Here is a 27169-nt window from a genome sequence, read left to right on the forward strand (position 1 = left end):
AATTGACGACCCGCCTGCTGCACTGCCAGATCATGGCAGCTTTGCGAGCATGCATAAAATCTTCGTGCTTCCACGCGCCTCGCCGTCGTCTCAACTCAATGCCTCTTCCACACATTCGGCATCGCTAACAATTCAGCCGAGCTGACATGTGGAGATTATCAGTCCCAGTCCAGGTCCTCGTCTTCTTGCTGCTGAGCCCTGGCGTTCTGCAGTCTCCGCCTCTCATCCTCTTCGTTGACCTTGTTTCTCGCAAGAACGTTTGCACGAATCAAACGCGCCTCCAGATCGCGAGTGGTGAAGCTCTGCTCAGTGTGGCCGAGTCCCTCAAAGCCAATAATGCGGTCAGCTCCGATACCATCGATGAAGGCAATGACGCAGGGCAGAACTTGGACTCCTAAGCGCGTGACTAGGAAAGGGCAGTTCTCCACATTGATCTTGAGGAAGCGGGCCTCGTAGTGAGACAACGCGAGTGACTGCATCGTTGTTAGACAATGTCCTTTGTAAGACGGTTCATTCTTACCTCGAGATGTGTGTCCATGATACGACACCGGTTGAAGTCGGGCTTGAAAAAGTGAACAACACACAATTGCGTGCTTGTGGTGATATCCATCAACGCCTTCTCGTCCTTGATCTCCGTATATCTGCCATGCTCGTTCTCTTTCAGCCGCCGTGCCTTGTCATACTCGTGATGTAATTGCTGGAGTCGTTGCTCACGGAAGGCATCTAATTCCTCGTCGTCTTCCAGAGACGCAATAAGCGCATCTTCGTCTGAATCGTCGTCGCGCGCAGCACGATCAACGAGGGAGGCGACTTTGGGATCTAAGGCGGACATTTTTCTGGTTTTGTCTGGGGTCGCTTGTCGAAGGATCAGGGGAAAGAGTACAGGACTCGATAAGGAAAGTCACGTGGCGATAGGCTGCCGGAACGAACAACGCGCGTTTACATACGCTGCTCGGTAGCGTGCGTGAATTGCCTTGACCGTCTAGAGCTTACGCTACGCGCTGTAGTGAGGGCTAGCAGTGAAAAATAGAACACAGCTCGTAACGGCGGCAGGGTGGTGCTGACAGGAAGTTGCTCGTATTCAAAGGCGGCCTAGCGGCGTGTGAAATTACCACTACCAACAGCAGAGCAACTCCAGGCCAGGGGAGAGGCAGCGCTGAGACCCACCCACTTCGCGTCCCTGCGCATCTCTCTTGCGACGCCCGTCTCCTTCCTTCTGGTCCCACACTCCTGTCTTTTCTTCTTCACTCGACCGCCCCTCCTTCCACGTCGCACACCCGCCGCCACACACCTGTCCTCTCCCCGGACATCCCCGTCTCGCTGCCGCATACCACAACTCTCCACACGCGAGCGTATAGACCCCCTCTCCACCACCATGTCCGACGACAAGAAGAGCGACGACTACAGGGTCGATATGCCCTCCGGCAAGGAATTCCGCGCGGCGTCGCCCCCTACTCGATCAGCGGGCTCAAGCCGCGCGGGAGGTGTAGCCATCACAGAGAACCCAATTGCTGCGGTTCTGGCATACTGTGGATCTTCCATTATGATGACCGTTACGAACAAATACGTCCTTTCTGGCGTCGACTTCAACCTCAACTTTTTCCTACTCTGCGTACAGGTATGATCGTCCCAGAATGCTGCAGACCGCCATTCTAACGCATTGCAGTCTGTCGTCTGTGTCGCAGCCATTTCGATATGTAAAGCCCTTGGTATCATCAACTACCGCGACTTCAATAGCGACGAGGCCAAGAAGTGTAGGTCCAATCTACCATCGACAATACGGGAAGATGCTAACATCGCCAGGGTTCCCCATCTCCGTCCTCCTCATCGGCATGATCTACACCAGTACCTGGGCGCTCAAGTACCTTTCGATTCCCGTCTACACCATCTTCAAGAACTTGACCATCATCCTGATCGCATACGGAGAGGTGCTCTGGTTCGGCGGTGCAGTTACACCAATGGCGCTCTTCTCTTTCGGACTGATGGTCCTCAGTTCCGTCATTGCGGCCTGGGCAGACATCCAGCACGCTTTATCGAGCATGGGTCACGCTACAGAGAAGACCACTGAGGCCATGTCGACTCTGCACGCCGGATACCTCTGGATGATGTTCAATTGCTTTTGCTCGGCAACCTACGTTCTGTGCATGCGCAAGCGCATCAAGCTCACCAACTTCAAGGACTTTGACAGTAAGTTTATCCAACACCGAAACCAAATGGAGCAATTGCTAATTTCGAGCAGCCATGTACTACAACAACCTCCTCACCATCCCAATCCTGCTCGTCGCCTCCATCCTCGTCGAAGACTGGTCCTCCGCCAACGTCGCAAAGAACTTCCCCGTCGAACAGCGCAACACCGTCATCATGGTCATGATCATCTCCGGTCTTTCCACAGTCTTCATCTCGTACACCTCCGCCTGGGCCGTCCGTGTCACCTCCTCGACAACCTACTCCATGGTCGGTGCTCTGAACAAGCTGCCCATCGCGCTCAGCGGTCTCGTATTCTTCGACGCGCCCGTCACCTTCGGCAGCTGCTCCGCCATCTTCGTCGGTTTCGTCAGTGGTCTCGTCTACGCCCTTGCCAAGGTCCGCCAAAACAGCAAGCCCAAGACCGTCCTTCCTACAACCAACATCCCGCTCAGTGCTAGCAGCCGCAGCATGCAGGACAGCCTGAAGTCATAGGAGTATAGTCGCAGGCCAAATTTTTCAACGACAACAATGGGCATGAAGGCAAATGACTCTCGTTCCTGTGTTTCTCATGGCATTGTCGCATTGTATTGTATACGAACGAATGTCCTTTTTCTTTCACTTCGCCTTTGGGTCCCTAGGGAGGTTCTCTTTCTCAAGGTCAACTTTTTTTGTACCTCTCATGCCTTGGAGCATCTTACCCATACTATTCAGAATCTTAGAACGATGTTTGGCGTTTTCGGATCGAAGCAGTGCGGATCCTGCGGTCCGGCTGGGGTGGTGGAGTATGTGGAGCGAATGGATGTACTAGCATTTTGTTCAACTACCTTTTATATTTTCGAGTTGCCCTTAATCATTGCTTGTTGTTCTCTCTACACCCAAGGTCATTTCAACCGGAAACAAACTGTTGTTGTTACACATCTCGTACCGTCTGTCTACCACCACCCCCAATCTCGATCTTGACTTCCACCTCCCCCCTCTCATTCAACACAAACCTTCCTTGCTCCATAATCTGACTAACAAGAGCGCACCCGGCTTCCAGCCACGACCCTCTCATCTTGACCCACACCTTAGTACCCTCATTCAATGCCGACTCCGGCAAAAGCTGCTCAACAACATCGCGAATCCGCATATCTCCTGCTACATTCACACGCAAGGTTTCATCCCCATCCCTACTTCTCATCTGCACACGCAGACGCGTAAGCAAGGGCGGTAAGATGAGTATCTCATCTTTACCCAATTTCTGCGCCGCCCTGGGCGTGACTCTGGCGTGGAAAGGGCGGAATAATGAGGTTGTGTTTGTCGAGGGGGGTGGAGAGGAGGGAGGAGGTGGAGGTTGGCTATGGTTTCTCTGGCGACGAAACTGGGGTGGAATATTTGCGTGGGGGTCGCCGGATGGCATCATGTAGTATGGGCGTATTTCATCTCGGGTGTCATGTTCAGAGGGGCTGGGGGAGATGTCGGAGTAGTGTGAGGGGCGTCTAGAAAAACGGCCTTGTCGGGGCTGAGGGGAGCGGTACTGTGGTTGGGGATGTTGACGCGGCGTATGGCGGTGTTGGCGAGGTGCGTCGTATGTACGTTGAGGGTGGTAAGCAGTCTGGTTTGGGGCTGTATAGCTTGGGTAGACGTATGCAGAGGGCATGGGGGTGCGGCGAGAGTAGTCGCGGCTGAACGGAGATCCAAACATGTTGACGAAGGGTAGTTGTGGAGGGATGGTAATGAAAGATTGTGATAGTTTGGAGATGAAGAAAGATTGAATGTTTAATGAGATAAATGTTATGCTGACATTGGTATACCCTGTAGTTGCCTTGCAAGCATACAGCTTCCTTTCGCGTCATGTGTGGTTTGAGAGACGGGAGTATACATTTGTGTGACCAAACTCGGAATCGAGATACTCGTGATTGTCGCGCAAGCCGAATCCGCAAACACCACAGCGCGTGTCTGATCATCATTCAACACACATGCACTCGTGCTATGCGCGTTTGAGCATTGCGCTTTCGCTTCTGTTGAACCAGAGGACGTAGCTATGCGACATGCGCGAACGCGTCTTGGGTGCAAATCGTGTACCGTTCGATCGGAGAATGCGATGGGCTTTTCTTGTCGCTCACTGGCATCAATTGAGTGTTGCTACATACCGCAAAGGACAAATGAAATCCATGACCTCAACACCGATCCTCTCGCGCCTGACTAAAGAGAGTTAACACCGTATCCTAACATCCTGTACTTCAGCAGAAAGATGAGCTGTCCCCGTCAAGAGGACGGCAGAATGTGTAGTAAAGCCAAACAAAGAGCGTGCTTATCCATACATGTGACAGACGTTTGACCGCTTGTTAGGCCATAGTTGGCTTGCGAAATGGTCCGTCTTGCCACGATGATGGCGCGTGCGCGTACTGCCCAGAGAACCAGCCACCTATACCTCGCCGACCTTTGCGGCACCGCCCTTCTTCTTCTGCTCCACCTTGAGTAGCAATGCGCGGTTGATGTGCGGCAAAACACCTCCGAAGGCAATGGTAGCACGGATGAGTGTGTCGAGTTCCTCGTCACCTCTGATGGCGAGCTGGAGATGGCGTGGCGTGATGCGCTTGACCTTCAAGTCCTTGGCAGCGTTGCCTGCGAGTTCGAGAACTTCGGCGGTCAAGTATTCGAGAACGGCGGTCAGGTAGATGCTGGCTTTGGCGCCGATGCGCGTCTTCTGTCGCGTGAGGTTTCGGAGATGGCGCTTTATGCGACCGCAAGGGAACTGTAGTGAAGACGGCACGTTAGCGCGTGGTTTCTTTGTGCTGCACGCGAAGCATTGCGCGGGGTGCAATGGTGATGACGCGTATTGGGCAGCTACTCACTTGAAGGCCGGCTTTGGCGGAGTGCGACTTGGGAGTCTTGACTTGCGCATCGCCCTTTCCTCCTGTCTTGCCACCTGTCTTTCCTGCGCATCCTGTTAGCTCTCGAGGCCTTTCGGAGCGCGACGCAAAGTCAGCGCGTACCTTTACCACCACCAGCCATCTCGGGTGATTTATTTGGGCTAAATGTCGGTGTCGATGGAATCAATAAAGATGCGCGACCGTGATGCCGGGGGTTCGAAGCGGATTCGAGGTGGTGGTGTTTGGCGAGAGGTGGGGTGAATGTGGTCAGGTCTTGCTGGGAAGAGGTTCTACTGTTGTGACAAGGTTACGTTCTTGTACCAATCGGGAAGGCTCCACTTGGCATGTACAAGGTAAGGCACCATTCCAGTCCCCGACCGTGCGACGGCATGCATGAAGATCGTCGGTAATACTGTGACATACTAGTTACTCTGATCTAATGTTTTTGTCGCATTTTCGATGCCCCATGGAATGCTGGACGGTAAGGTGGTGGGGGCGGGTGCACCAGACGTAGCTTTGTCGTTGCCACCCAACGAGGGTGCCGAGGAATAGTTGCCGAGGATGATGTCTGAGTGACTGATACTTGAACCTAAGAGTGAGACTTGATGGAAATCGAACATAATACCGTTCTTGGCCGCCTAGTCACGGTCGTGCGCTTAGGCAAAGCGGCGGCTTTTCGACTACAAGATCTGGAAGTGACAGTATACAAGATCATTCCAGACGCAAAGGACTGCCCAGAAGACGTTGAACCTGTGATAACCGTCAGTAAAATGTCGGAGAACCTGAAGTGTGATTAGGAAGCACGGCGCCATGCGGGGCGGCAATGATCGATCACGGCCCTGAGATAACCATTCAACGACCCGACCAGATTGTACACGATACGCTTGAATGTTTGAAAAGGATAATCTGTCAGGCGACACGGGCTCGGCCGACTGGCAGCAAGTGGTATTGCAGACAGGATTGGGAGGCAGTGACGTAGCAAGAGTGAAGACGGAGAAGATGACGGTTGAGAAGACAAGACGGAGGAATTACTTACAGTGAAGGTATCACAGACCAGGTCACTACCCAGTGGCTGCTTATCAGTACTGATGGTGAGTTTGATGGGAATATGAGCTCATCGCTTGTACGTATGGCTTCCAAGGTTGGAAGCGATCCATGGATATGAAAATCCAGCCCACCTCCGCGCAAAAACTGTAAGTCTGAGTTCGATCCCCAGATACTGTAGTCGGTATGGGTAAGCTTGAGATAGTTTCAAGGGTGCACCGCAAAAGTGGTTGGAGTAGCAAAGTGATGAACCGGCGCTCACTGCTCCCGCATCCAGTCGTGGTGGCCCGTGCGTCAAGGTCCCGCCCTAGCGCTACGTCTGCATGGCTCCCTCCCCTGTGCGACAACATGTGTAGATGCTGCCGCAGCCGTGACGAGACCAGCTACTGCGCGTGCGCATAATCCCCACTGCCCGTCTTTTTACTGCCTCAATCACTATCCGCGTCTCTGCCTGTGTCCGGTGCCCCAGGGTCCGAGCTCTGGAGCCAGATTCCGACACGTCGACCGCGCTGTTGCCGACCCCCGACGCCGCATGCCAACCCGCACTGGACGCTCTCTACGCACCAACGATCGCCGCGACGACGCTCTAGCATACCTCTGTCATGGCCTGGCAGTCGCCCTCGGCCATGAACGGCGGCGGTGCCAACGGAGGGGGTGACGGCAATGCGCCTGCCGGCACAGAGTACACATTGCAGGGTATGCGCTTCCCCTGGACATGCCGTAGAGCTGGCGGGGAGACTGGCAGGCTGACCCCCTCACAGGTGTGATGCGATTTCTACAGCTGGAATGGCACAACCACGAGCGTGCACGGAATGCCTGGGACATCGAGCGCGCCGAGATGAAGGCCAAGATTGCAAAACAGGAGGGTGAGGTGCGGAGTGCGAAGAAGCTCAACGACCAGCTGAACAAGCACATTCGCATGCTGGAACAGGCCCTCACCAACGAGAGAAAGAAGAAGAGCGAGGCAGCAGGAGGTGACGCCGAGGCCACAACAGACGACAAGGACCCCAAGGGCAAGAAGAGTGGCAGGAACTCGACGAAGCGTGCGTATACTTCATGCCAGATCACATTTCGGACGTTTACTAACCTGGCGAAGCTCAAAACAAGAAACACAACTCCTTCCTCGACGTTGACTCAGAGTTCCTCGACCGTGCAGAGGCCGACCGCGAGAATCTACGAGAGAAGTCGAAGCTCTACCTTACGAAATGCGTCGAAGAGATAACATATCTTCTTACACCACCCCCGCAAGCCCCGCAACAACAGCAGAACATGCAGCCGCTCGCAAACGGCAACGGCTACATGAACCATGGCGAGGCCTCGATGGAAGATATCTACCTCCAGCAACATCGCCAGAGGCTGCAGTCGCAGCTTCCAACCATGCCAGGCACATCGATGCCTACCCACCAACCTCCCAACGTACCAGTCCCGTCCGAACTACAGAGCTTGGCCAACCAGCATCAAATCCACCACGCACCGCAGATGGCACGAGAGCCTTCACAGCAACAACCACTTCCGTCCAACGCTGCCATGGCGCAAGAGCTTCTCGCTGGACATCAACGCCAGGTCCAGAACCAGCAGCACTTTTCCTCAGTGCCCGAAGAGCAGGTTGAAAAGGTCACTCATGCTTTCGACAACGAAGGCCGTCAAATACCGATACGTGGAGATGACGCGTCGGATGCAAGCCAGGCTGCCAACCAAGACAAGGATACAGATGATTGGATCTTCGACCCGGCATCGGAGACAGCTCAGGATGGCCCACCAAGGCGGCCAGACACCGAGGAGTTTCCATCAGCGGATAGCATCCCAGCAAAATCGCCACCACGACCAGTCAAGAGGGCCAGCAAAGATCATGTTAGGCGATTGAGCAACGACCAGAAAGCACAGCAAGCCGTAGCTCAGTCAGCAGCAAAGAACGACCCGCAAAGTTTCAAAGTTCGATTCGCACTCCGCGGTCACCTTGATGTCGTGCGGTCAGTCATCTTCACCGGGGGCGGCAGTCCTAGTGAACCCGAGATCTGTACCGCAGGAGACGATGGCATGATCAAGAGATGGATGATTCCCGCAAGTTACGCAAACCAGCACAGCATGAACAATGATCTCGACATCCAGCCGTTCTGGTCACATCGAGGACATGAAGGCACTGTGACATCATTGGCAGCCTGCCCCGCTTCTGCTCATTTCGCTACGGGCGGAAGAGTCTCTGGCGATGGCTGGATATTCTCTGGTGGTCAAGACGCTACGATCCGCGTATGGGAACGAGGCCGGGTCGATCCCAAGGCCACTCTGGAAGGGCACACAGATGCTGTTTGGACTGTATGCGTTCTTCCGACCAACTGTGCTAATCTCTTTGGCGCGGATAGTAGCAAGTATGGAGGACCGGACCGCGTCATACTTGCTTCTGGGTCTGCTGACGGCACTATAAAAATCTGGGCTGTAAGTGCACCGCCTCAGCTGGTCTCACCGCAGACGGGATCTCGACGTGGTGTTGGTGGTAGCCGAAGACATTCCGTCACATCTGGCTCGCATCACCCATCCTCACCGCAGCCCAGCATTGCTACTACGACACCATTCCATCACACGTTGATACATACTATCGAGCGCGACACGCATCCTTCACCTACTTGTATCAGCCCGCTGTCACCCACTGGAGAGAACTTTGTTGTCTCATTCTCCGACGCATCTATATTGGTGTACGACACGAGGACCGGTGAGGAATTGATTGGTATGGCTAGCAATGAGTCATATGACGGCACTCCAGCGACTGGTATTACATCAGTCGTGACAAGTTCCCAATACCTTGAAGGCTCGTCACAAGAGGCGGGTCGCGGTGGTCCTGACGAGGAAGGTATACACGGCCCGACGGGATCTGCCAATGGCGGTCTCGAAGGGGTTGTAATCAGTGGGCACGAAGACCATCTCATCCGGTTCTTCGATGCCAACTCAGGTACGTTTTGCAATATCAAGAAATACATCCTCGCTAATCAAGAACAGGACAATGTACATACAGTATGCTTGCACACCCTGCAGCTATTTCTTCGTTGTCGCTCAGCAAAGACGGCCGGGAAGCCGTCTCCGCTGGCCACGACGCTTCCATTCGTTTTTGGTCCCTTGACAAGCGCATCTGCACACAGGAGATCACCGCGCATCGTATCATGCGTGGCGAAGGTGTGTGCAGCGTAGTTTGGAGTCAGGACGGTCGCCTTGTCGTCTCAGCAGGTGGCGACGGCATAGTGAAGGTATTTGCAAGGTAGTATCCTGCAGAGCCACCAACTACGACTTCTCCTCGCATTTCTGAGCCTCCGTTTCGCATGAACTATTGGCATTTTTAGCTGGACATACCCCTGGATTTTGATCGAAATGGGAAAGGGAAAGCATGATTGATGGGTATTCTGATGGTGGGATGGTAATTTTTCGTTACTTCTCAACGCGCCTTTGGTAGACAGGCATTCGCTGGCGCCGTGTGTTATGTTGACTCCGCTGCCTTGTATTATACAATTGGGATGATCGAGCTCAGCGGGAGACACGCAAGAGCCAGCAAGTCAGTAATCCGACTTTCTCTAAAATCTGGCGGCGTGCTCATGTGCGCTCTGCCTGAACGCATGACCTGAGTCCAATGCCTACCTAGTAGACACCGTAATGTAGCCGTGACGTATTGATGTCCTGGCCGCGGGGGATCTGTGCACAGAGGGCCCCCGTATTCTGGGCAGGCGCGAACATGGATGCCTAAGCTGAGCTCTGAGCTGAAGCACGCTTCTTTCGACCCCCACCATTTGCGATCGCTTGGAATGCTGCGTCTTCTCTTTCGCGCGCGTTGATTGTTTACCCTGGTGTCATTAGACACGCGTGGACATGTCTGGTATAATCGGTGCTGTATGTTCCTGCCATTTCTAAGCGCGTCAACAGGCTCCGGAAAACTTCCCAGGTTTATGGTACCAAGCTAATGCACCTACTACCACCATAGCTCGTCGCTCTGCCCCAGAGCATCCAGTCTGCAAAAGAACTATACGACTTGCGCCTCAAGTACAAAGATGCCTCGGTCCTCATTACCGCGATATACTCCGAGTCCATGGTCATTGCAGCGTCATTGTCCCAAGTCCAAAGCCTCCTACAACATGACGCGCTACGGGAGAAGCCCCAGCTGCTCGAGACCTTCGATCGTGCGCTTACGGGGTGTCGAGTTGTATACGGGTGCCTAGAAGAGGAGGTACGCGACTTGAGAGTGAAGGCGGAGAACGACAACCTGAAGTTCAAAGACAAAGCGAAGTTTGTGTTCAAGGAAGAGACCTTCAAAGAGCTGCTCACCCAGATCCGTGGCCAGCAGTCAGCGCTCAGTTTGCTGATACAAGGATTGCAGATGGAGTCAATTGCAGATATCAAGAAGCTGGTTGAGGATAATAGTGTGACACTCGATCAGGTTGTAAAGCGGTCGAGGACTTTACGGCAGTCGCACCCGAGACTGATGGTACCGGAGTCGCTGTTTGATCAGAAGAGTCTGAACGACAGCGAGGCCGATGTAGAGTCCATCGCGAAAGCTACGGAGTTCACGTTCGATGATGAGGTCGTCAACTCGAAAGCGTATCGTAGGGCTATGGCAATGGCCATGTCTACTTCACGCCACGAGATCGATGCGTCTGAGGAAACAGGAACTGCGGTACCAGAAGACAGTTCGATCGCCCTCGAGACGACGCCTCCCAGTGTACTGAAGTCGGAAACAGAGAGAGCACCATCCCCCCAGGCCACAACGACAAATGAACACGCAGATTTGTTCGATACCCTTGAGCGCGACATACTCTCCTTTATGCCGCAAACCTCATCCACGACACTTTGCTTGACTCCCAACCACACAGGGTCTAAGAGTCCTTCTTCGCTACCAAATGATCCTTATGGCTCATTGACTCCGGCGCCGCTGCGATCATTTAGTGGAGACAGCGGAATGGGGATTTCAGAAGCTGCGCCTCCGTTACCTCCTCGCCGCCCAAGTGAGCAGCATGTCGCAACGCCCCAGATGCGCTCAGTATCTTCTGATGATAGCATGTTTTCCTCCATCGCACCATCGATTTTATCAAAAGCGTCCACGGGATCGTCTTACACCGTGTACGAGACTCCACCGTTAAGCCCTAATTCGACCGGCATACCTTCGCGAAAGCCCCTGCCATTCATGCATAAGCCATCTTACAACGCTCAAGGTAACACCGCGCGTGGTATGGACGAAGTTGCAGCAGCTGGGGCATCGTTGCCCTTGTACAATGTCGAAATGCACAGTATCTGGATGTCGCTGGCCGAAGCCGAGAGGAAGTTTATTGACCGCATAATGAGACTAAAGCGAATGTTCTACGATAATATCATAAAGCAATGGCCAGTCCTTGAGAAGCATATGGATGCTATCGTTATCGGCGAGCAACTTGCGACACTTCATCAGCAGTATTTGCTCCAGGCGATGGACCGTGATCTCGCTGGCAGCACTAATGCCCTCTGCAATCCATACATGATCGATATTTGGGTAGACAAGAGTCAACAACTGTATCGAGAATACTGTCGCAAGATGCCGCATGCGGCCTCCTCACTACGAACGACACAGAATCTGGACCCGAAGTTTACACCCTTTGTCAACACACTTGGTCTGAGTATCGCTTATTTTGGTAAGAGCTGGCAAGACTATTTGGAGCTTCCTCAGGGACACATGCAGAGTTATATCGACAGCCTGCAGAGGCTTGTCAGCATCGCGGACTCCCTCAATGACCCGACAGCAAACCAGGAGGCTATGCGTTTACGACGTGCTCTACAGACCGTGACTTGGCTGAAAACATCCATCTCAACCTTACTAGATGAAGCTAAGGCTCGTGAAGATGTGCAGAATCTCCAGAGGCGTATCCGCACAGATGCACTAACGTTTGCGCAACTACGCCTGCATGAGCCGGCCCGTCGCGTTATTCACCAAGGCGGTATGGCAATGAAGTTCAAGAGCCAGGGACCTTGGGTTCCAGTACACGCCATGTTGCTCGACAACTACTTCATATGGGGTAAAGCTAAGAAGAGCAAAGGGGATGAGGTCCTGATAACGGATCCACCTATCGCGGTTGCCGACATGGAGCTGTCCCTTCCGACAGACGCATACCAGTTTCAGAAGGCTACCATGCTCGACCAGATAGCAAGGGGCTCAGTCGTGTAAGTCTGGTGTCTACCCATGACGTTGCTGAGCTGACTGATCACTAGATACATCATCACAATCAACAACAAAGCCCAGCCAGGCAAACCCAGTCTGCTAGGCCTGTACGGCTTCCCGGAAAGGAGAGACTGGTTTGATCATTTCACTGCAGCTGGGACTAAGTTCCAGAGGTGAATTACGTCGTTGTTCTGGGCTCTCAGCTACTTGGTCATGGCTCAGGGCCGTTCGCGGCCATTGAGGGGATAGACCTCATGATCGATCCGCTGTCGGTAAGGGTCACTGTCGCTGGTGCACGTACAGTGTGGTATAGGGTAACAAGTCTGACCTACGCCTGCCTGTTGATCAGCAGGCTCACTCGAGGGTTGAGTTGTCGTGCCGACCCCGCTCACTTAGGCAATATCCCGCGGACTCTCGACGTGAGTCACTGTCGCTGGTGCATGCACAGAGTGGTATAGTCGAACAAACCTGACGCAGGCTTTATCTGGTGACCAGAAGACTCCCCCGAGGGCGTAGCCGTTCTTGCTGACCCCGCACACAGGGGCAATACTGAACGGACTCTCGACGAGCTACAGCACTCAGTTCTGGCGCTTCACTACATCGTACACGACAACCACTGTGCCTTATAAGCCGTGCTCCAACCGTCCCCCGCCACACACACCTGGCGCCCTTTCTGGCTACACACACCGATTGCGAACATGTCAGATATGCAAGAAGACGAGCCTATTGACGCGCGCCATCCTCCTATCCCGGACGGGCTCTCTCCAGATAGCGTCGTCGGAATCATCACAGTTCACGACCCCAAAGCTTTCCACGCAAATCACAACACAGCCTATAGGAAGTCGCGTTTGAGGTCTCCACGAGCCGGCGGCGAGTGGTCCTTAGACGGCTGCCATGTCTTTCTTCATCTCGTCCAAGGTCAACCCTGCTACACCATAGGCCTGTCCAACCCCGAGAGCCCGAAGCCTCCGGCTTGCGATGTGTACCTCCCTGACGATGGAGCCGACCTGCTTCTGTTCGGAATCGTACCGGTTTGGAAGAACGGCAGCTGGCGATTGCAGTCCGCTTCTGAGACTATCACGGAGGTGAACGGTGCGCCAATTCAATTCAGCGACCCGCATGCACAAAACCATTTTCCACAAGCGATCTATCTGCGGCAGAACTTAGTCAACCACGTCTTCGTCAACGGCTTGCGAGTCGATATCTTCATGTTAAAGGCAGTACGAGAACTCTACGCGATGGATACATTCTTGCCTTCAGAGCTGCATCCCCAGCTACAAGACGTCACTGATCGCCCCGAAGCTTGGGCACGGAATCGCTATCTGCCGCTCTCTGAACAAGTCTCCGCGAACACCTGCCGGGTTCTCGAGCGCTTCACAGGCAAGATCGAGACAGCGAAATTCTTCCGCCATGTGGGAAATCGCCGCGAACTTCGGGATGCTGAGTTTCTCAAGTTCGGCAAGGCTAAAGTCGATGTATCTGTCGTTCGTTACTTGCAGTCGCTCGACATTAACCACATCCCCGCTGTCATTACCGAGACGCATGAGGGCTTCAAGACATACGCGGCTCTCGAAGAGGACATCAAGAAGCAACATCCGCGCGTGCGCTTCACATTCGCTTCGAAGCTCTTGCGGCGACTGTTTTCAGCCCTCGCCTTCTTGCATTTCCACAAGATCGTTCACGGAAACGTCACCAAAGAGGGTGTCTTGCTTCGCCTAGGGGACTACAAGCCCGAAGCTGTGCTCTTAGTCAACTATACACGGGCAACGTCGTTTCCTGCTGGCATGCCTGAACCTTTGGAGAAGATGATCGAGGACGGTCGCGCCGCGATGGAGATTGTCGAGAGCTGCTGCGATATCTGGCAACTGCGGAAGGCACCACCGAGAGATGCCTTCGGCGAAGCCTTCATGGCGAAGAAGACCGAGGTTGCTCGCCAAGAATCCGCTCTCATGGAGCGCGTCGTCGCCGACTTCTTCGGACCGAAAGGCGAGTCGCGAGAGTCTGAAAAGGGCAAGAAGATGCTCAAATTGGTGCAAGACAAGCAAGACGCCTGGTATTCTGCTCGAAACGCCCAGATTCACAATGCGACCCGCCGTGAGGTGGGGCTATGCCGCTCTGATATGATCAAAAAGATTGAGCATGAGTGGTCGCTCCTGCATCCATTTCCAAAGATCGGCGAAGAGCAGCATATGATATTGACTCTGGGGCATCCATACCTAGACGGCCTGGCTACGAAACTCTACCACAATCAATGGGACCTGCCGCCGCGGGATGTGTGCACCGAGATTCAACAACTTGCCGGCGAGGTGGAAGAACCCTGGCAGACCTTCGCAGTCAAGCGAACAGTGCCATTGACACAGGTCGAGGGTGGCTTCGAAGAGCGTTGCTTCCTGCACTGGCTAGCGAGCTGTTGCGAAGCCTACCCAGAGTGGCGTCACGCGATTGTTGAGGAGTATGAGCGCCTCGTCGCACCCCAGCACGGAGTGATTGTCTTTGCAGATATAAAGAAGCTTCGAGGTGCTCTTGCGGGTCTAGGTACTATGCCGGAGGTCCTACACGCCACATTCACGCGTTTGACCAGTGAGATCAAGACCCAGCCTATTACAAACATCGAAGAGGTGCACAAGATCTGCTATCACCTGCCCTCACGAATGTTCAATCTAACCCAACTACATCGCCTGGCAACTCCTGGTCGCCTTGTCGCCTGCATCAATGAGGGCGACACAGATTGTCATGACTGGGTAGAGGTACGCGGAGAGCCCAAGCTAGAGGGTCATTACATTACCCTGTCCTTGTTGTCGGACTTTGCAAAGCAACTAGGACTGATAGCCGAGGACTATCGTCAGACGCAAGACTTCCCTCCGTATGATCCAGCAGACTTCAGCCGGGTCATACAGCGCGTCGTCCTTGCTCACACTGGTCTTCTTCCCTGGGCATCTGTCACTCGCAAGGGCGCCCAGTTCAACTTCCATGCACCCGCGATTGCCCACGACTACGAGAGTGCTGGTGCATTTCTATCTACTTATTTCGGCGGTATGAAGATGTTGCCCACGATGCCACATGGTAGTGAATTCTATGAGCGCCCTGGTCACTGGTCAAACTTCAAGACTGGAAGGGAAATGGATGAGGCAATGGAAGTGGACAAGCGACCCATTCTGCCCGCGAAGGGCCAGTTGAAAAAGTCGGCATCGCAATCGACGAAGTCGCTTCAGGTTTTGTCGCCGCATGTTGATCGTGCTCGCCTCTCTCAGACGCTGGAGACTCGCAAGCGTGCTCGTGCTAGGGCTCGACCTCTAGGCAAACGCGATGCAGACAACGAAGTATCGGGCACAGCCATGCATGCCGCGAAGCGTCCACATCTTCTTCCCAGTGTCCACGACTCAAGTCAGCACAGTACACCACCAGCGGAGGAGCCCCGGCCTACTACCTCGTTGACGGACCGTGATCTGGACAAAACCATTTCCAACCTGGAACGCCAGTTCTCATCTGAACCGCTCCCTCAAATCTCACACGTGCCAGACACGTCGTTCTTCACACGAAACAACGGAGTAAACACCAACGTCCTTTCCAGCCCGCCTGCTATCTCAGCAATTGAACAGGGAACGTTCACTGTCGTATCCAACGACGAAGCCGACCTGGACGACGACTACAAGCAAGCAGAAGAGTGGCTGAAGCACATGGAGGATGACGACGCGCCTCGAGATTCCGGTATCTTCGGTCTCAATTTCCACCACACCTTCCGTGAGCAGGGCGATGGACTGGATGCTGAAGGAGACGAGTCAGATGATGAAGATGGTGGTGGAGCGACGCCGGTTGCTAGTAACAAGGTGAAACAGAACGATTTGCCGGCACCCAAGCTCAAAGACAAGAGCGCGTTTGCAGCCGGCTTGAATGCGATGGCGTCGATGCGAGGTATGAGCAATGCACAGGCAGTATCGCAGTCCTTTCCCATGTTCCAATCGGCGCCCAAGCAGAGCAGTCCTCCTTTCGCTCGACCAGCTTTCCTGGCTACCCTCCGTGCCGAGTCTGGAGGTCATCGTCGTAACGATATTTCCATCTCGGATCTCGCCAACGTGAGTTTCAGGGTTGATCCTGCGCGCTCAGATCCTCCACCACCGGCAAAGGGTGTGATGGGTTCTGAGCAATCGCCGCCGCCGTCAGCCCAGCCACAACGTGTTGATGAATCGTTTGGATCTAACGTTTCTGGTCCGAACTGGAGGATGACAGGAGAGTGCAAGGACAGTGAGGAAGAAGAGGAAGAAGATGGAGAACTGAGAGACTTCCAACCAGGAGAGCGGCTTAGTCAGGGTGGTTCACCAGCCATGCAACCGAGAGAGCCTCTTAGTCAGGATGAGCCGCCAGCCACGGAACTAGGAGTTCACGTTAATCAAGACGAAGATCTGCCAGCCACGCAACCAGGACGAGATTACTCCGGTCAGTACGACGCTCTACAAGACGCACAGCCAGGAGAGTTGGTCGTTCTGCATGGACTGCCAGACACCCAACCAGGAGGTCAGTCCAGCAGCGTAGAACAGCATCCCGATCAGAGCGATGATCCATGGAGCCAGCCACCAGTAGGATGGGATGGTCGGAGCCCCTACTCGTCGTTCTACCCACCACCATGGAAACGATAGATTAACAACCCGGGCAGCAGAAGGAGGACATGGGTACATAAGTTCACGGCAAGAGGATAGCGATTACATGTAGGATATAGAGGTCATAGTTAGCATCATGTGTTCGAGCGGCAACTCGCTACATGTCAATTGGCCTTACGAAGGTATGATGGAATGATGGTAGATACCTAGGGTGTAGTGCAATACGATGAAACTCAAGCCTTCTTCTTATGCTATCGTGACGTGTCGCGTGCTCATGACATCCCGGACTAGGTGGTGTTCGAGAGCTCGATCCTGTAGACCCTGGCTAGTCAGGTATCGATAGGCCTTATGCGGTTTTGTATTATTTGTCATCGTCTGTAGTCATGCGACTGAGGGTGTTGTTGACGAATGGTATAGCGATCGCGCGACGGGTGGGTAGGGCTTGTAGCAGCGTTACGGATAATAGTCTACACAGTTAGCAGCACATCGTTGTACGTTCCGAGCTGTCGCAACAACCCCATCTCCACGACATCACGCCAATGCACCCAATGACTTTGAACATGTATGATTGATCTTGTCAGGAATCTTGATTGAAGAAAAGTGCCATTGTTATATGGACTTTCAGGACATCAACATTCACACCGTCGCACCCAGCCCGAACAAGTTGCCGTTGTGTATGGGAAAGACTGTGCATGTGTGTCTCCCCAGAGATAACTGAATTGTTCTCGAATCTGACTTCCGTGCCCGGTATAATATTGCGCCTGAGGTGATCCATCAACTACCATTGCCTTATTTTTCGACCGCTTTCATTCCCGTTCTCGCCAAAAAATGCGTGTGTCGGAGAAGCTTATATCGAAGAAGGGTACAGCATGACGCGGACGGAGGCACCGAAGGACTTGGGAGGCAGGTTGTTCTTGAACTTGGCGCGGACGACGCCGGAGTTGCCGTGGGGGCGGGTGACCTTGCCCTGTTGTTTGGGTTAGCTTTTTTGTCTTTTTGGTGAATTACGGGCGGTAGGATGGGAATTCGTACCCAGATGACACGGATCTTGGAGCCTTGGATCGCCCGTTGTGCGCGGTAGACGTAGGCTACCCTCTTGCCAGCGTCTGTCGTCGGTACGTTAGCTATCAAAATTCGAGCGTCGGGGGGGACACGCGGAGCGCGGAGACGTACACCACTGAGCTGCCTTGACATCGTCGACGCCCTCAAGCTTGAGCAGAGAGGTTCCGGGGTTGGTGTTCCTCTGCGGTTCATCGTCAGAAGGGGGAGCGTCAATACGCGAATTCGGTGCGCACAAACCTTGCCGCGCTGGTAGCTGATGTGCTTGCCCTTGACGTAAAGGCGGTGGGACTTGTTGTCGGCAGACATGGCGAATTTTTTGGGCGGCCTCGGGGGGGGTGAAGGGGACGTCTGGGTCGGGGTTGATGCTGTCGTTAGTACAGAGAAGTCGTCGTTGCCAAAGAGAAAGACGAATTGCTTCATGTCCAGTGGGGCGTTCTCGCTTACTAGCGCCACACCAGCCACAGCTTGTGTGGCGTAACGCTGCCGTTGCCTCGCCGCAGGCAGTCGCGAAGAACACCAACACTGCAATCTTGGAATATGTGTTTTGGGATTAATGAGTCTCCTGGAGGTGTCAATTGGGTGTCATGAATGCATATTGAGGTTCTGATAGCAAAGACTCTGCGGTGCACGCAGGTCTGAGTATGGATGTGTCTGCACTCCCTCACTGGCATCACCATTTCTTGATACTAGAAGCAGTCAGACAACTGGTAATGCTTTTGGAACAGATGCGCTCGAATTCACGTCTTCAACATGGTCACAGTATGTAGGGTCATGGTGAAGGCACAACTCCTCCCGACGTTCCGCGGCAACGCTTATGCTCGTCCCAGCCCCCTCTTGCTCGTTCGGGCTTTCTCATGCAGCGGATGTGTAAGCATGGCGGTTCACTATCAGTCTAGCAATCCGTCTGGGCATGTTCCATCGTCTGACTGACCAGCCTTCGCGTGTCGCACGTCGCCCTGAGGACCATGCGTCATCGGTCCGGCCAGGCCAGGTGTGGTTCACTCATCATGTCACGGCCTGGGAGAACCCAAATAGCCAACGGCAAAATTCTCACGTCGCCATCACGTCTCCCGCGCTCACACGTCACGTACAGTCCATTGTTGGGAAGCCAGCACGCCAACATGGCTGCAAGTCTTCCATTGCGACGCGCCCCACCAGGCTGCTAGCTTACCTACCAGTGCTGGCCGCTCGGTATACTCAAAGAGGGGCCGGAGGATTTGACAGACCCAAGTACCAGCCCGCGACACTGAGACGGCCAATGCTTGTGTACACTCTAATAGAATTTACACATCGTCCGGACTCGGGCAACCTCGCAGCGGGGTAGCCGTCCACGAGCTGGGCGTGCCTCGCGCGCTGTGACGGTTGTGAGACGCGACCACAGTCTTGGGACACACTTATAGAATGAGAAACAAAGTTTAAGAGCCTCAAAGTCTATCCCTTCCCAGCCGAGCGTGGACGAAGCCGTTCCACGCGCAATGCATGGCGATGGTGGGGTTGTCCGCGAATCCCTAGGTACGGCTTTAGCAAGGTCTCCTCCGGCGGGCTTCAAGGGTTTTGACTGGTACCGGAGAAGCTTTGCAAGACGTGCGGCCGCTTAGTGATGCTTGAGGAATGACCTAGTTGTTTATCGATGCCTTTTTAAAGACGTCAGTCCGCGCCGTGTGTTTCTGTGAAGCATTTGTCTGAGACCCTATCACCGGCGTTCGAGCGGCAAATTAAAGCTAACCAACGTCACCACCACGCGAAACCGCTAGAGCAGCTCCGATAACCCCACTACATAGGACTTTTCCTCACACATCCACGTCCTATCCGTAGCTTCCGCCCTTACTTCGAGATCTCTTGTGTTACCCTATTGCCCTCACCCACTGCAGCCCTTAATTGAGCTGTAACCTTGCGCCCGCTCCTCCCCCAAAGCGTTTACATCACACATCAACACAATGGCGGACACAGTTATCCAGCCCAAGCATGAGGAGGTCAATGCCGGGTAGGTCGCCCTCACCGCCCCTGATCGATCTTATACAGCCTTTTACGAGCCGTCTGAATATGTCATCAATTTATCCGGCCGTTGTTTTCTGCTCAAGCGCCTCGCGCTCTTCGGCGGAGGGGTTGGTCGATGCGCGAAACCGATCGAGCCTTTTAGCATTTTGAGCACCCCAGCTAACCAGATCTCGCGATAGAAACATGGAGCTCAAGGACAACACCATCATCGTTGTTTTGGGCGCCTCCGGTGACCTAGCGAAGAAAAAGACCGTACGTAAAGAAGCAAGCATGCGAGCAAACATCAGACTAACATCATACCAGTTCCCAGCCCTCTTCGGCCTCGTAGGTTGCACGATACAGATCGACATGCGCATTCTCTGACCACCAGCACAGCACCGAAACAACTTCCTCCCAAAGAACATCCACATCGTCGGATATGCACGCACAAAGATGGACCGCGAGGAGTACCTCAAGCGCGTCAAGTCGTACATCAAGACCCCCACAAAAGAACTGGAGAAGCAGTTGGACGAATTCTGCGAGTTCTGTTCGTACGTCTCCGGCCAGTACGACCAGGACGAATCCTTCGTCGGACTTGAGAAGCACATGCAGGAGATCGAGAAGGGCCGCAAGGAGAACAACAGGATATTCTACATGGCTCTCCCTCCTAGCGTCTTCATCACAGTCTCTCAGCACCTGAAGCGCAACTGCTACCCCAAGAACGGCATTTCTCGCGTCATCGTAAGTCGCTCTTGTGCAATTTCCCGGATACATGCAGCTAACCGCTGTCGCACAGGTCGAGAAGCCATTCGGCAAGGACCTCCCAAGTTCAAGAGAGCTGCAGAAGGCGTTGGCTCCCGACTGGACCGAAGATGAGCTTTACCGAATTGACCACTACCTGGGTAAGGAGATGGTCAAGAACATCCTCATTCTCCGATTCGGTAACGAGTTCTTCGGCGCAACCTGGAACAGGAACCATATCGACAACGTTCAGATTACCTTCAAGGAGCCTTTCGGAACCGAAGGCCGTGGAGGTTACTTTGACGAGTTTGGCATCATCCGTGATGTTATGCAGAACCGTAAGCGAAGACTGGTGGTTGGAATGAGGATTGACTAACGATTGCAGATTTGCTCCAAGTTCTTACCCTCCTCGCTATGGAGCGCCCCATCTCCTTCTCCGCCGAAGACATCCGCGACGAAAAGGTCCGCGTCCTCCGTGGTATGGCCTCGATCGAGCCCAAGAACGTTATAATCGGACAGTACGGAAAGTCACTGGACGGTCAAAAGCCAGGCTACAAGGAGGACGACACAGTCCCCAAGGACTCGCGATGCCCCACTTTCGCGTCCATGGTTGCCTACATCAAGAACGAGCGATGGGACGGCGTGCCCTTCATCCTGAAGGCAGGAAAGGCCCTGAACGAGCAGAAGACGGAGGTCCGCATCCAGTTCAAGGATGTCACCTCTGGCATCTTCAAGGATATCCCGCGGAACGAGCTCGTTATCCGTGTGCAGCCCAACGAGAGTGTTTACATTAAGATGAACTCCAAGCTGCCCGGTCTCAGCATGCAGACTGTCGTCACAGAACTCGACCTTACCTACAGACGGCGATTCTCCGACCTGAAGATCCCCGAGGCATACGAGTCGCTCATTCTCGATGCGCTGAAGGGCGACCACTCCAACTTCGTTCGTGACGACGAGCTCGACGCTAGCTGGAGGATCTTCACACCTCTTCTCCACTACCTTGATGACAACAAGGAGATCATTCCTATGGAGTACCCATATGGTTCGTAGTAGGCCGAGAACACAAGCGAATACTGGCTAACTATTATCAGGCTCCCGCGGCCCTGCCGTATTGGATGACTTCACTTCTTCTTACGGATACAAGTTCAGCGACGCAGCAGGTAGGACCTCACCTCTGCAGGACATTGAACCCAAAGACTAACTCGATTCTAGGATACCAGTGGCCCATGAACGAGCAGAAGTTGTAGATGGTGACTACACTTAGAAAGCGCCTCGGGTGAGGTCTGCTCGGGGTGACGAAGAATACATTTTTGGGAGGGTTGAGCAGCTTAGGTGCACTCAAGCCAATAGATAATGAATACAACGGCATTTGCATGTCGTACAACTCTTAATTATGCATGTGTGATGGTGAATCGGCCGCTGCTGATTACTTTGTTACGGCCAGCACGTTAGACTTCCGAAAGCGGAGGCTGGTAAGCTAGGTATGCTTGGTGGGGTCCAGGGCCAGAGCGGGATGGCATCATCGGCGTTATGAGAAATTTTTGAGAGGCGTCGCGTCAGACGACATCGATTGAGTCAATTGTAGGTGTCACTGTAGGCAAAATTAGACGCAACCAGTCATCAAGTACTCGCAAAAAGTGGGGAGCATCTCCTGTGCGTGTGTTGTTGCTGTCTATTGCAGCCGCCAGTCATACTTTGCCGCAGCATCCTAAAACCTGCCTTGCGATTACCCTGTGATTCGTTGAGCATTTTGCAGTTTGGTAGCTGTAGTCAAGAGTCACTGCGTATTAATAGTCTAGATTCCTCCAGCAACATTCCGGATCATACAGCCAGATTGAGTTGTCGCATCCCTCCTCCGAGCCACCTCCGCAACAACCTCCGCGCACCCACCATGACTCCCGCACAGGACATTGCCGGCAGCGGCATCAGCCAACTCGCACGCCAAGTGTCCAACAGCCTCAACCTCAGCACCAGCCCGAACCTCTCCTTCCACAGCCCGCCCTCCACATTCCGCCAACCGCCGACTGGCAGCTTCAGCAACCAGGCCAACAACAGCGCGCACGCGCAACAACTCGCCAAGCAACTGAAACCGTTCGATACCAAGGACATCAAGGTCCTGCTGCTCGAAAATGTCAACGAGGCTGGTGTCGATATCCTCCGCGGTCAGGGCTACCAGGTCGAGGCCATCAAGGCCAGTCTGGCAGAAGACCAGCTGATTGAGAAGATCCGCGATGTGCACGTCATTGGCATTCGCTCAAAGACGAAGCTCACCAAGAAGGTGCTCGAGGAGGCAAAGAACCTGATCGTCATCGGCTGCTTCTGTATCGGAACCAACCAGGTCGACCTCCAGACCGCCGCCAGCCAGGGTATCGCCGTCTTCAACTCGCCCTTCAGCAATTCCCGCTCCGTCGCCGAACTCGTCATCTCAGAGATCATCGCCCTCGCCCGCCAGCTCGCCGACCGGTCCATGGAACTACACAATGGCACATGGAACAAGGTCAGCAAGGGCTGCTGGGAGATCCGCGGCAAGACGCTGGGCATAGTCGGATACGGACACATTGGTAGCCAGCTGAGTGTGCTGGCCGAATCCATGGGCATGAGCGTCATCTACTACGACGTCCTGACCACCATGGGTCTGGGAACCGCGCGACAAGTAGCATCCTTGGACGACCTCCTCGCCCAAGCCGACTTCGTCTCCCTCCACGTCCCCGCGACCTCTGAGACCAAGAACCTGATCGGCGCCGAGCAATTCGCAAAGATGAAGGACGGCAGCTACCTCATCAACAACGCGCGCGGCACCGTCGTCGACATCCCCGCCATGATCGAAGCCAGCCGCTCTGGCAAACTCGCCGGCGCCGCCATCGACGTCTTCCCCAACGAACCCGCCGGCAACGGCGACTACTTCAGCTCCGACCTGAACGCGTGGACCAAGGACCTCGTCGGCCTAAAGAACATCATTCTAACCCCGCACATCGGCGGCAGCACAGAAGAAGCGCAATCCGCCATCGGCGTCGAAGTCAGCACAGCACTCGTCCGCTACGTCAACGAGGGCACCACGCTCGGCGCCGTCAACCTGCCTGAAGTCAATCTGCGTAGCTTGACGCTCGATCAGCCCGACTGCATGCGTGTTATTTACATCCATAAGAACGTGCCTGGTGTGCTGAGACAAGTCAACGGTATCTTGCTTCACCACAATATCGAGAAGCAGATGTCGGATTCGAGAGGCGAGGTTGCGTATCTCATGGCGGATATCAGTGAGGTTAAGGAGGGGGAGATTAGGGATTTGTTCACGAGTTTGGAGGAGCTTTCTTGTACGTCTATCCCCTACACTCCCTACATTTCCCTGCTTGTTGGGGGAGTGCAGAGCTAACATAACGCAGCGTGTATCCGTACCAGGGTCCTGTACTAGGCGGACAGCCCCTTTCACGGTCGCGCAGAAGAGCGTGTTGAGCCGGCGGAGCAGACAGAGGAGACTGACCTCGTTGAACAACACAAGAATGATACGAGGGATGATATGTTGGGTTCGCTGCCGCATATTAGGGACCTTAAAAGTATGGGTAGAAGACTTTCGCACGGCGTATGATTTGGGGGTGTGCATGCATTGGCTGGAAAAGTAGAGTTCAACACTGGGTTATTATTACTGCTGAAATGAATGAGACAAGAGATGAATTGACACAAGAAGTACATTGTGGAAATGTCTGCTATGAATGTTTTGAGAGCACCATGAGCTACAGCGCACACGCAGTCTTTCGTTCATGGTTTGAAGCCATACCTAAAGCTGACCCAACCCTTTCCTCGCCTGTTGCGATCTTGATGGGGGACTTCTCAACACTTTCATCGCGCTGAACACCCGTACTTGTCTCAATCATCTCTTCAGGGGAGCTTGCTGCGACATTCTCTGCTTGGTGTTCTTCTCTACTCCAGTCGGACTGATCTATCTTATATCTTCTTAGATGATCACGTTGATAAGGTTGCGACTCAGTCCATACCGGTACTTGTGGTGCCGTCTGTCTGGCATGTGCGCTTGAATTGTGGTCGTAAAGTCGACCTGCAAAGCCGGTAGGAATGGTTTGATGGGGAGGTTGGTGTGAGGAATGGCGTCGATGAAGTCTTCTGCCGTAGGCAAGATCGTTATGGCTCTTCTTTGTCGGTTCGTGGGACGTTGCCACGAGAAGAGGCTTTCTTGATCGGAGAAATTCGTGAGTGTGCTGCCGTTGTAGTCGCGAACTCAGCGGATAGTATCGCCTCCATCTACAGCGACGATAGCATGCGACGTGATCTCAGTCGAGTAGTCGTGGTGCCTGGTGTGATGAAATTCGGTAGCTCGAAGCCTGTGGGCTGTTGCTGACGGGGCCCAGAGACTGTGATACGTTGCAGGCCGAAATCGCCGTGATAGTACGTGGGCTGTGCCCTCCAAAGTGGATTTAGCCCAAGGTGATAGTCACCGGTTCTATATCACGTACCCAAGCCAATTCTTCTTCAAAGGTACCCTTCAATTCTCGCCAGTAGACGTTTGGGGTGTCACCAGCACTCAAGGTCTGAATTCCGGTAGTAGGGGCGATCAGCTCGTCTAATCCTACCGCCTGGATGATGCCCGTGTCCCCGGGCTCAGGATTGGCCAACGCGATTCCTAGACGTTCGTAGTGAGTTCCGAGGTCTCGCAGTACCATTATCGACAGGTATCTGAGATTCTGGTCGTGAGTGACCGCACATGTTATCTGATTGCTGTCGTAGTCCTCACCGAGTTCGACGTCCCAGTGTATGTGCATGTAAAGTTTGATGTCACCGCCATTTCCCAAGGCGGTGCCGATAGCAAGTACCAGGAATGATCTTTCGCGCTCGGAAGGACCCCAATCCCACGTCTGAACGAGTTTTGAACGCGTTATGTTAACCACCGGAAACGGGAGGACTTTGACGGTGATTTGTATATGCTGAAAGTCCGTTACGCGATGCTCACCCTCAGACCAATTCAGAAGCGGATTACTTAGGTTGTCAGCATCCTTTACTGACAGATCAAGTTGGTGGAGAACATCTGCAAATTTGACACTACCGGCCCAGCCAAGTGGCGTCCAGCTGGGATATTCCGGTCGTCTCATGGCTGTTCTGTAGTGCTTCCAGTTTATACAGATGTAGCCATGCCCGATTGGCGGTGGTCGGTATGGTAGTCCCCACAACGTATGGACGGAAGAATTCTTTCTGTTATGGTAGTTCAGAACGCCCAGAATGGCGTTCATGGCATCACTGTCGTGACTGAGTCCGCGAGCTGAATATTGCTGAAGTAATTGCATGATCTCGCCGGGCTCATTAAATCCGTCGCTGCTGCCTCCTAATGCGCGTGGATTCAGTGTACCCTCCAATAGATAGACTTCGGATTCGGATACGCAACGCTGAAAGCCTTCGTATTCCTGCACATGATTGCATATGAACAGAACTGCACTCTCCGTGAAGTATAGTCGCCTGCGCGGAAGGTAGCCTTCCTGAAATGTCCATCCTCGTGTAAACCAACGAGATCTGGTGATGATCCTGTGAACTGTGGGCGGGACATAGGACACGCGTATGTCACCAGCAGTAGCGTCTCGATATCTCACTCTTCGTGAGCTTCCTACGCCCGGTATACCCGATGAGGGATCATGGCCGGCTGATGCGATTAGAGTGAGCTCTGCTGCGGTGTATATCAAATCCATCTGTCGAATCTGAAAAAGCTTGTCGACTGCGTCATCCTGTTGTATGCACTGATCTCTCGGTTAGCGCTGTCCAAGTATAATCTGTATACTTACAAAGGCGCTGTACGTACAATAACACGTTAGCCCAATTTCCGATCAAACTATTGCGAAAGAACTCACTCAACCCAGAGATACCGATATCCGAGAAGCAATGTAGCTTGCATGCTGTCCTCAATGGTACGAGGGAGCTCAGAAGGCAGAACTCCGGACTTCATGTCTGCCTTGAAGATAAATCCACCCCACACGTACGACAACGCCACGTATCGGCATCCTGCTCGCGCAGCAATGATAGTCCTCTCCATGCAATCAATGACTTTCAGACCCCAGGGTGCCCCTTGTATGCTGAATTTGCAACGATTATGAGACTTGCCACACTCCTCGAGCCAGCCCCTGATTGCATCGAAGTCAACGCGTCGATCCTTCGTTTCCGCGCGCTTCCAATCATCAGCAATGGATGGATCAGGATACCATATCTTGACCACTCCGGCTTGGCCATGTTTCCTCTCTCTGGTGCCTTCAGAGTCATAGAAGGCGGCCACGCCTGAGTAGCCTAACCAACGTTCCCACCGCAACAATGGTCTCTTCAGACTGGGATCCTCCTCTTGATGTGCACTCAGCGCCATACCGAGTACTTGGCATACCTCACAAGCCGAGGTCAATAGCTCTTCCGCGTTTTCTTCGATTCTAAAGATATCTGTACCATCTTCTTGATAAGGTACCTTTGGCCACACAAGTAAGCATCGATCGCACGTATGGCTTGCTTCCGGGTAGGATTGCTTCCGCTCATCGACCGTTTTGTCCATGCTGCTCATAGTAGTTAAG

General features: G+C 53.7%; 8 protein-coding genes across 8 annotated transcripts; 4 read left to right on the top strand and 4 right to left on the bottom strand.

Annotated features, from left to right (window-relative positions):
* Window positions 1-158: 158 nt before the first annotated feature.
* On the bottom strand, window positions 159-832 carry J4E78_009757 (uncharacterized protein; the record flags this gene model as incomplete). Its single annotated transcript, XM_049370345.1, has 2 exons — window positions 159-473; window positions 521-832. 2 exons carry the CDS (start codon window positions 830-832, stop codon window positions 159-161), a joined length of 627 nt encoding a protein of 208 aa, XP_049217895.1.
* A 543-nt stretch (window positions 833-1375) lies between these two features.
* VRG4 (GDP-mannose transporter into the lumen of the Golgi) lies at window positions 1376-2679 on the top strand (the record flags this gene model as incomplete). The annotated part of the gene is made up of 4 exons (XM_049370346.1): window positions 1376-1618; window positions 1667-1754; window positions 1804-2187; window positions 2240-2679. 4 exons carry the CDS (start codon window positions 1376-1378, stop codon window positions 2677-2679), a joined length of 1155 nt encoding a protein of 384 aa, XP_049217896.1.
* A 1915-nt stretch (window positions 2680-4594) lies between these two features.
* On the bottom strand, window positions 4595-5184 carry HTZ1 (histone H2A.Z; the record flags this gene model as incomplete). Its single annotated transcript, XM_049370347.1, has 3 exons — window positions 4595-4924; window positions 5025-5107; window positions 5166-5184. The coding sequence occupies 3 exons, from the start codon at window positions 5182-5184 to the stop codon at window positions 4595-4597; spliced, it is 432 nt and encodes a 143-aa protein (XP_049217897.1).
* Window positions 5185-6688: 1504 nt separating this feature from the next.
* Window positions 6689-16883, top strand: J4E78_009760 (uncharacterized protein; the record flags this gene model as incomplete). The annotated part of the gene is made up of 7 exons (XM_049370348.1): window positions 6689-6782; window positions 6848-7129; window positions 7183-9030; window positions 9114-9322; window positions 10048-12251; window positions 12300-12422; window positions 13088-16883. The coding sequence occupies 7 exons, from the start codon at window positions 6689-6691 to the stop codon at window positions 16881-16883; spliced, it is 8556 nt and encodes a 2851-aa protein (XP_049217898.1).
* An 808-nt stretch (window positions 16884-17691) lies between these two features.
* Window positions 17692-18212, bottom strand: RPL33B (60S ribosomal protein L33B; the record flags this gene model as incomplete). Its single annotated transcript, XM_049370349.1, has 4 exons — window positions 17692-17811; window positions 17877-17950; window positions 18018-18087; window positions 18144-18212. The coding sequence occupies 4 exons, from the start codon at window positions 18210-18212 to the stop codon at window positions 17692-17694; spliced, it is 333 nt and encodes a 110-aa protein (XP_049217899.1).
* A 1631-nt stretch (window positions 18213-19843) lies between these two features.
* Window positions 19844-21871, top strand: J4E78_009762 (uncharacterized protein; the record flags this gene model as incomplete). The annotated part of the gene is made up of 8 exons (XM_049370350.1): window positions 19844-19890; window positions 20084-20156; window positions 20208-20228; window positions 20280-20624; window positions 20680-20962; window positions 21010-21666; window positions 21716-21784; window positions 21837-21871. 8 exons carry the CDS (start codon window positions 19844-19846, stop codon window positions 21869-21871), a joined length of 1530 nt encoding a protein of 509 aa, XP_049217900.1.
* A 644-nt stretch (window positions 21872-22515) lies between these two features.
* Window positions 22516-24033, top strand: SER33 (D-3-phosphoglycerate dehydrogenase 2; the record flags this gene model as incomplete). The annotated part of the gene is made up of 2 exons (XM_049370351.1): window positions 22516-23935; window positions 24005-24033. The coding sequence occupies 2 exons, from the start codon at window positions 22516-22518 to the stop codon at window positions 24031-24033; spliced, it is 1449 nt and encodes a 482-aa protein (XP_049217901.1).
* Window positions 24034-25065: 1032 nt separating this feature from the next.
* Window positions 25066-26562, bottom strand: J4E78_009764 (uncharacterized protein; the record flags this gene model as incomplete). Its single annotated transcript, XM_049370352.1, is given in 3 exon segments — window positions 25066-25074; window positions 25088-26081; window positions 26558-26562. The coding sequence occupies 3 exon segments, from the start codon at window positions 26560-26562 to the stop codon at window positions 25066-25068; spliced, it is 1008 nt and encodes a 335-aa protein (XP_049217902.1).
* Window positions 26563-27169: the final 607 nt, after the last annotated feature.

Source organism: Alternaria triticimaculans (genome assembly GCF_023758025.1).
Source record: "Alternaria triticimaculans strain BMP 0046 chromosome Unknown scaffold_23, whole genome shotgun sequence".
Classification (NCBI taxonomy): Eukaryota; Fungi; Ascomycota; class Dothideomycetes; order Pleosporales; family Pleosporaceae; genus Alternaria; species Alternaria triticimaculans.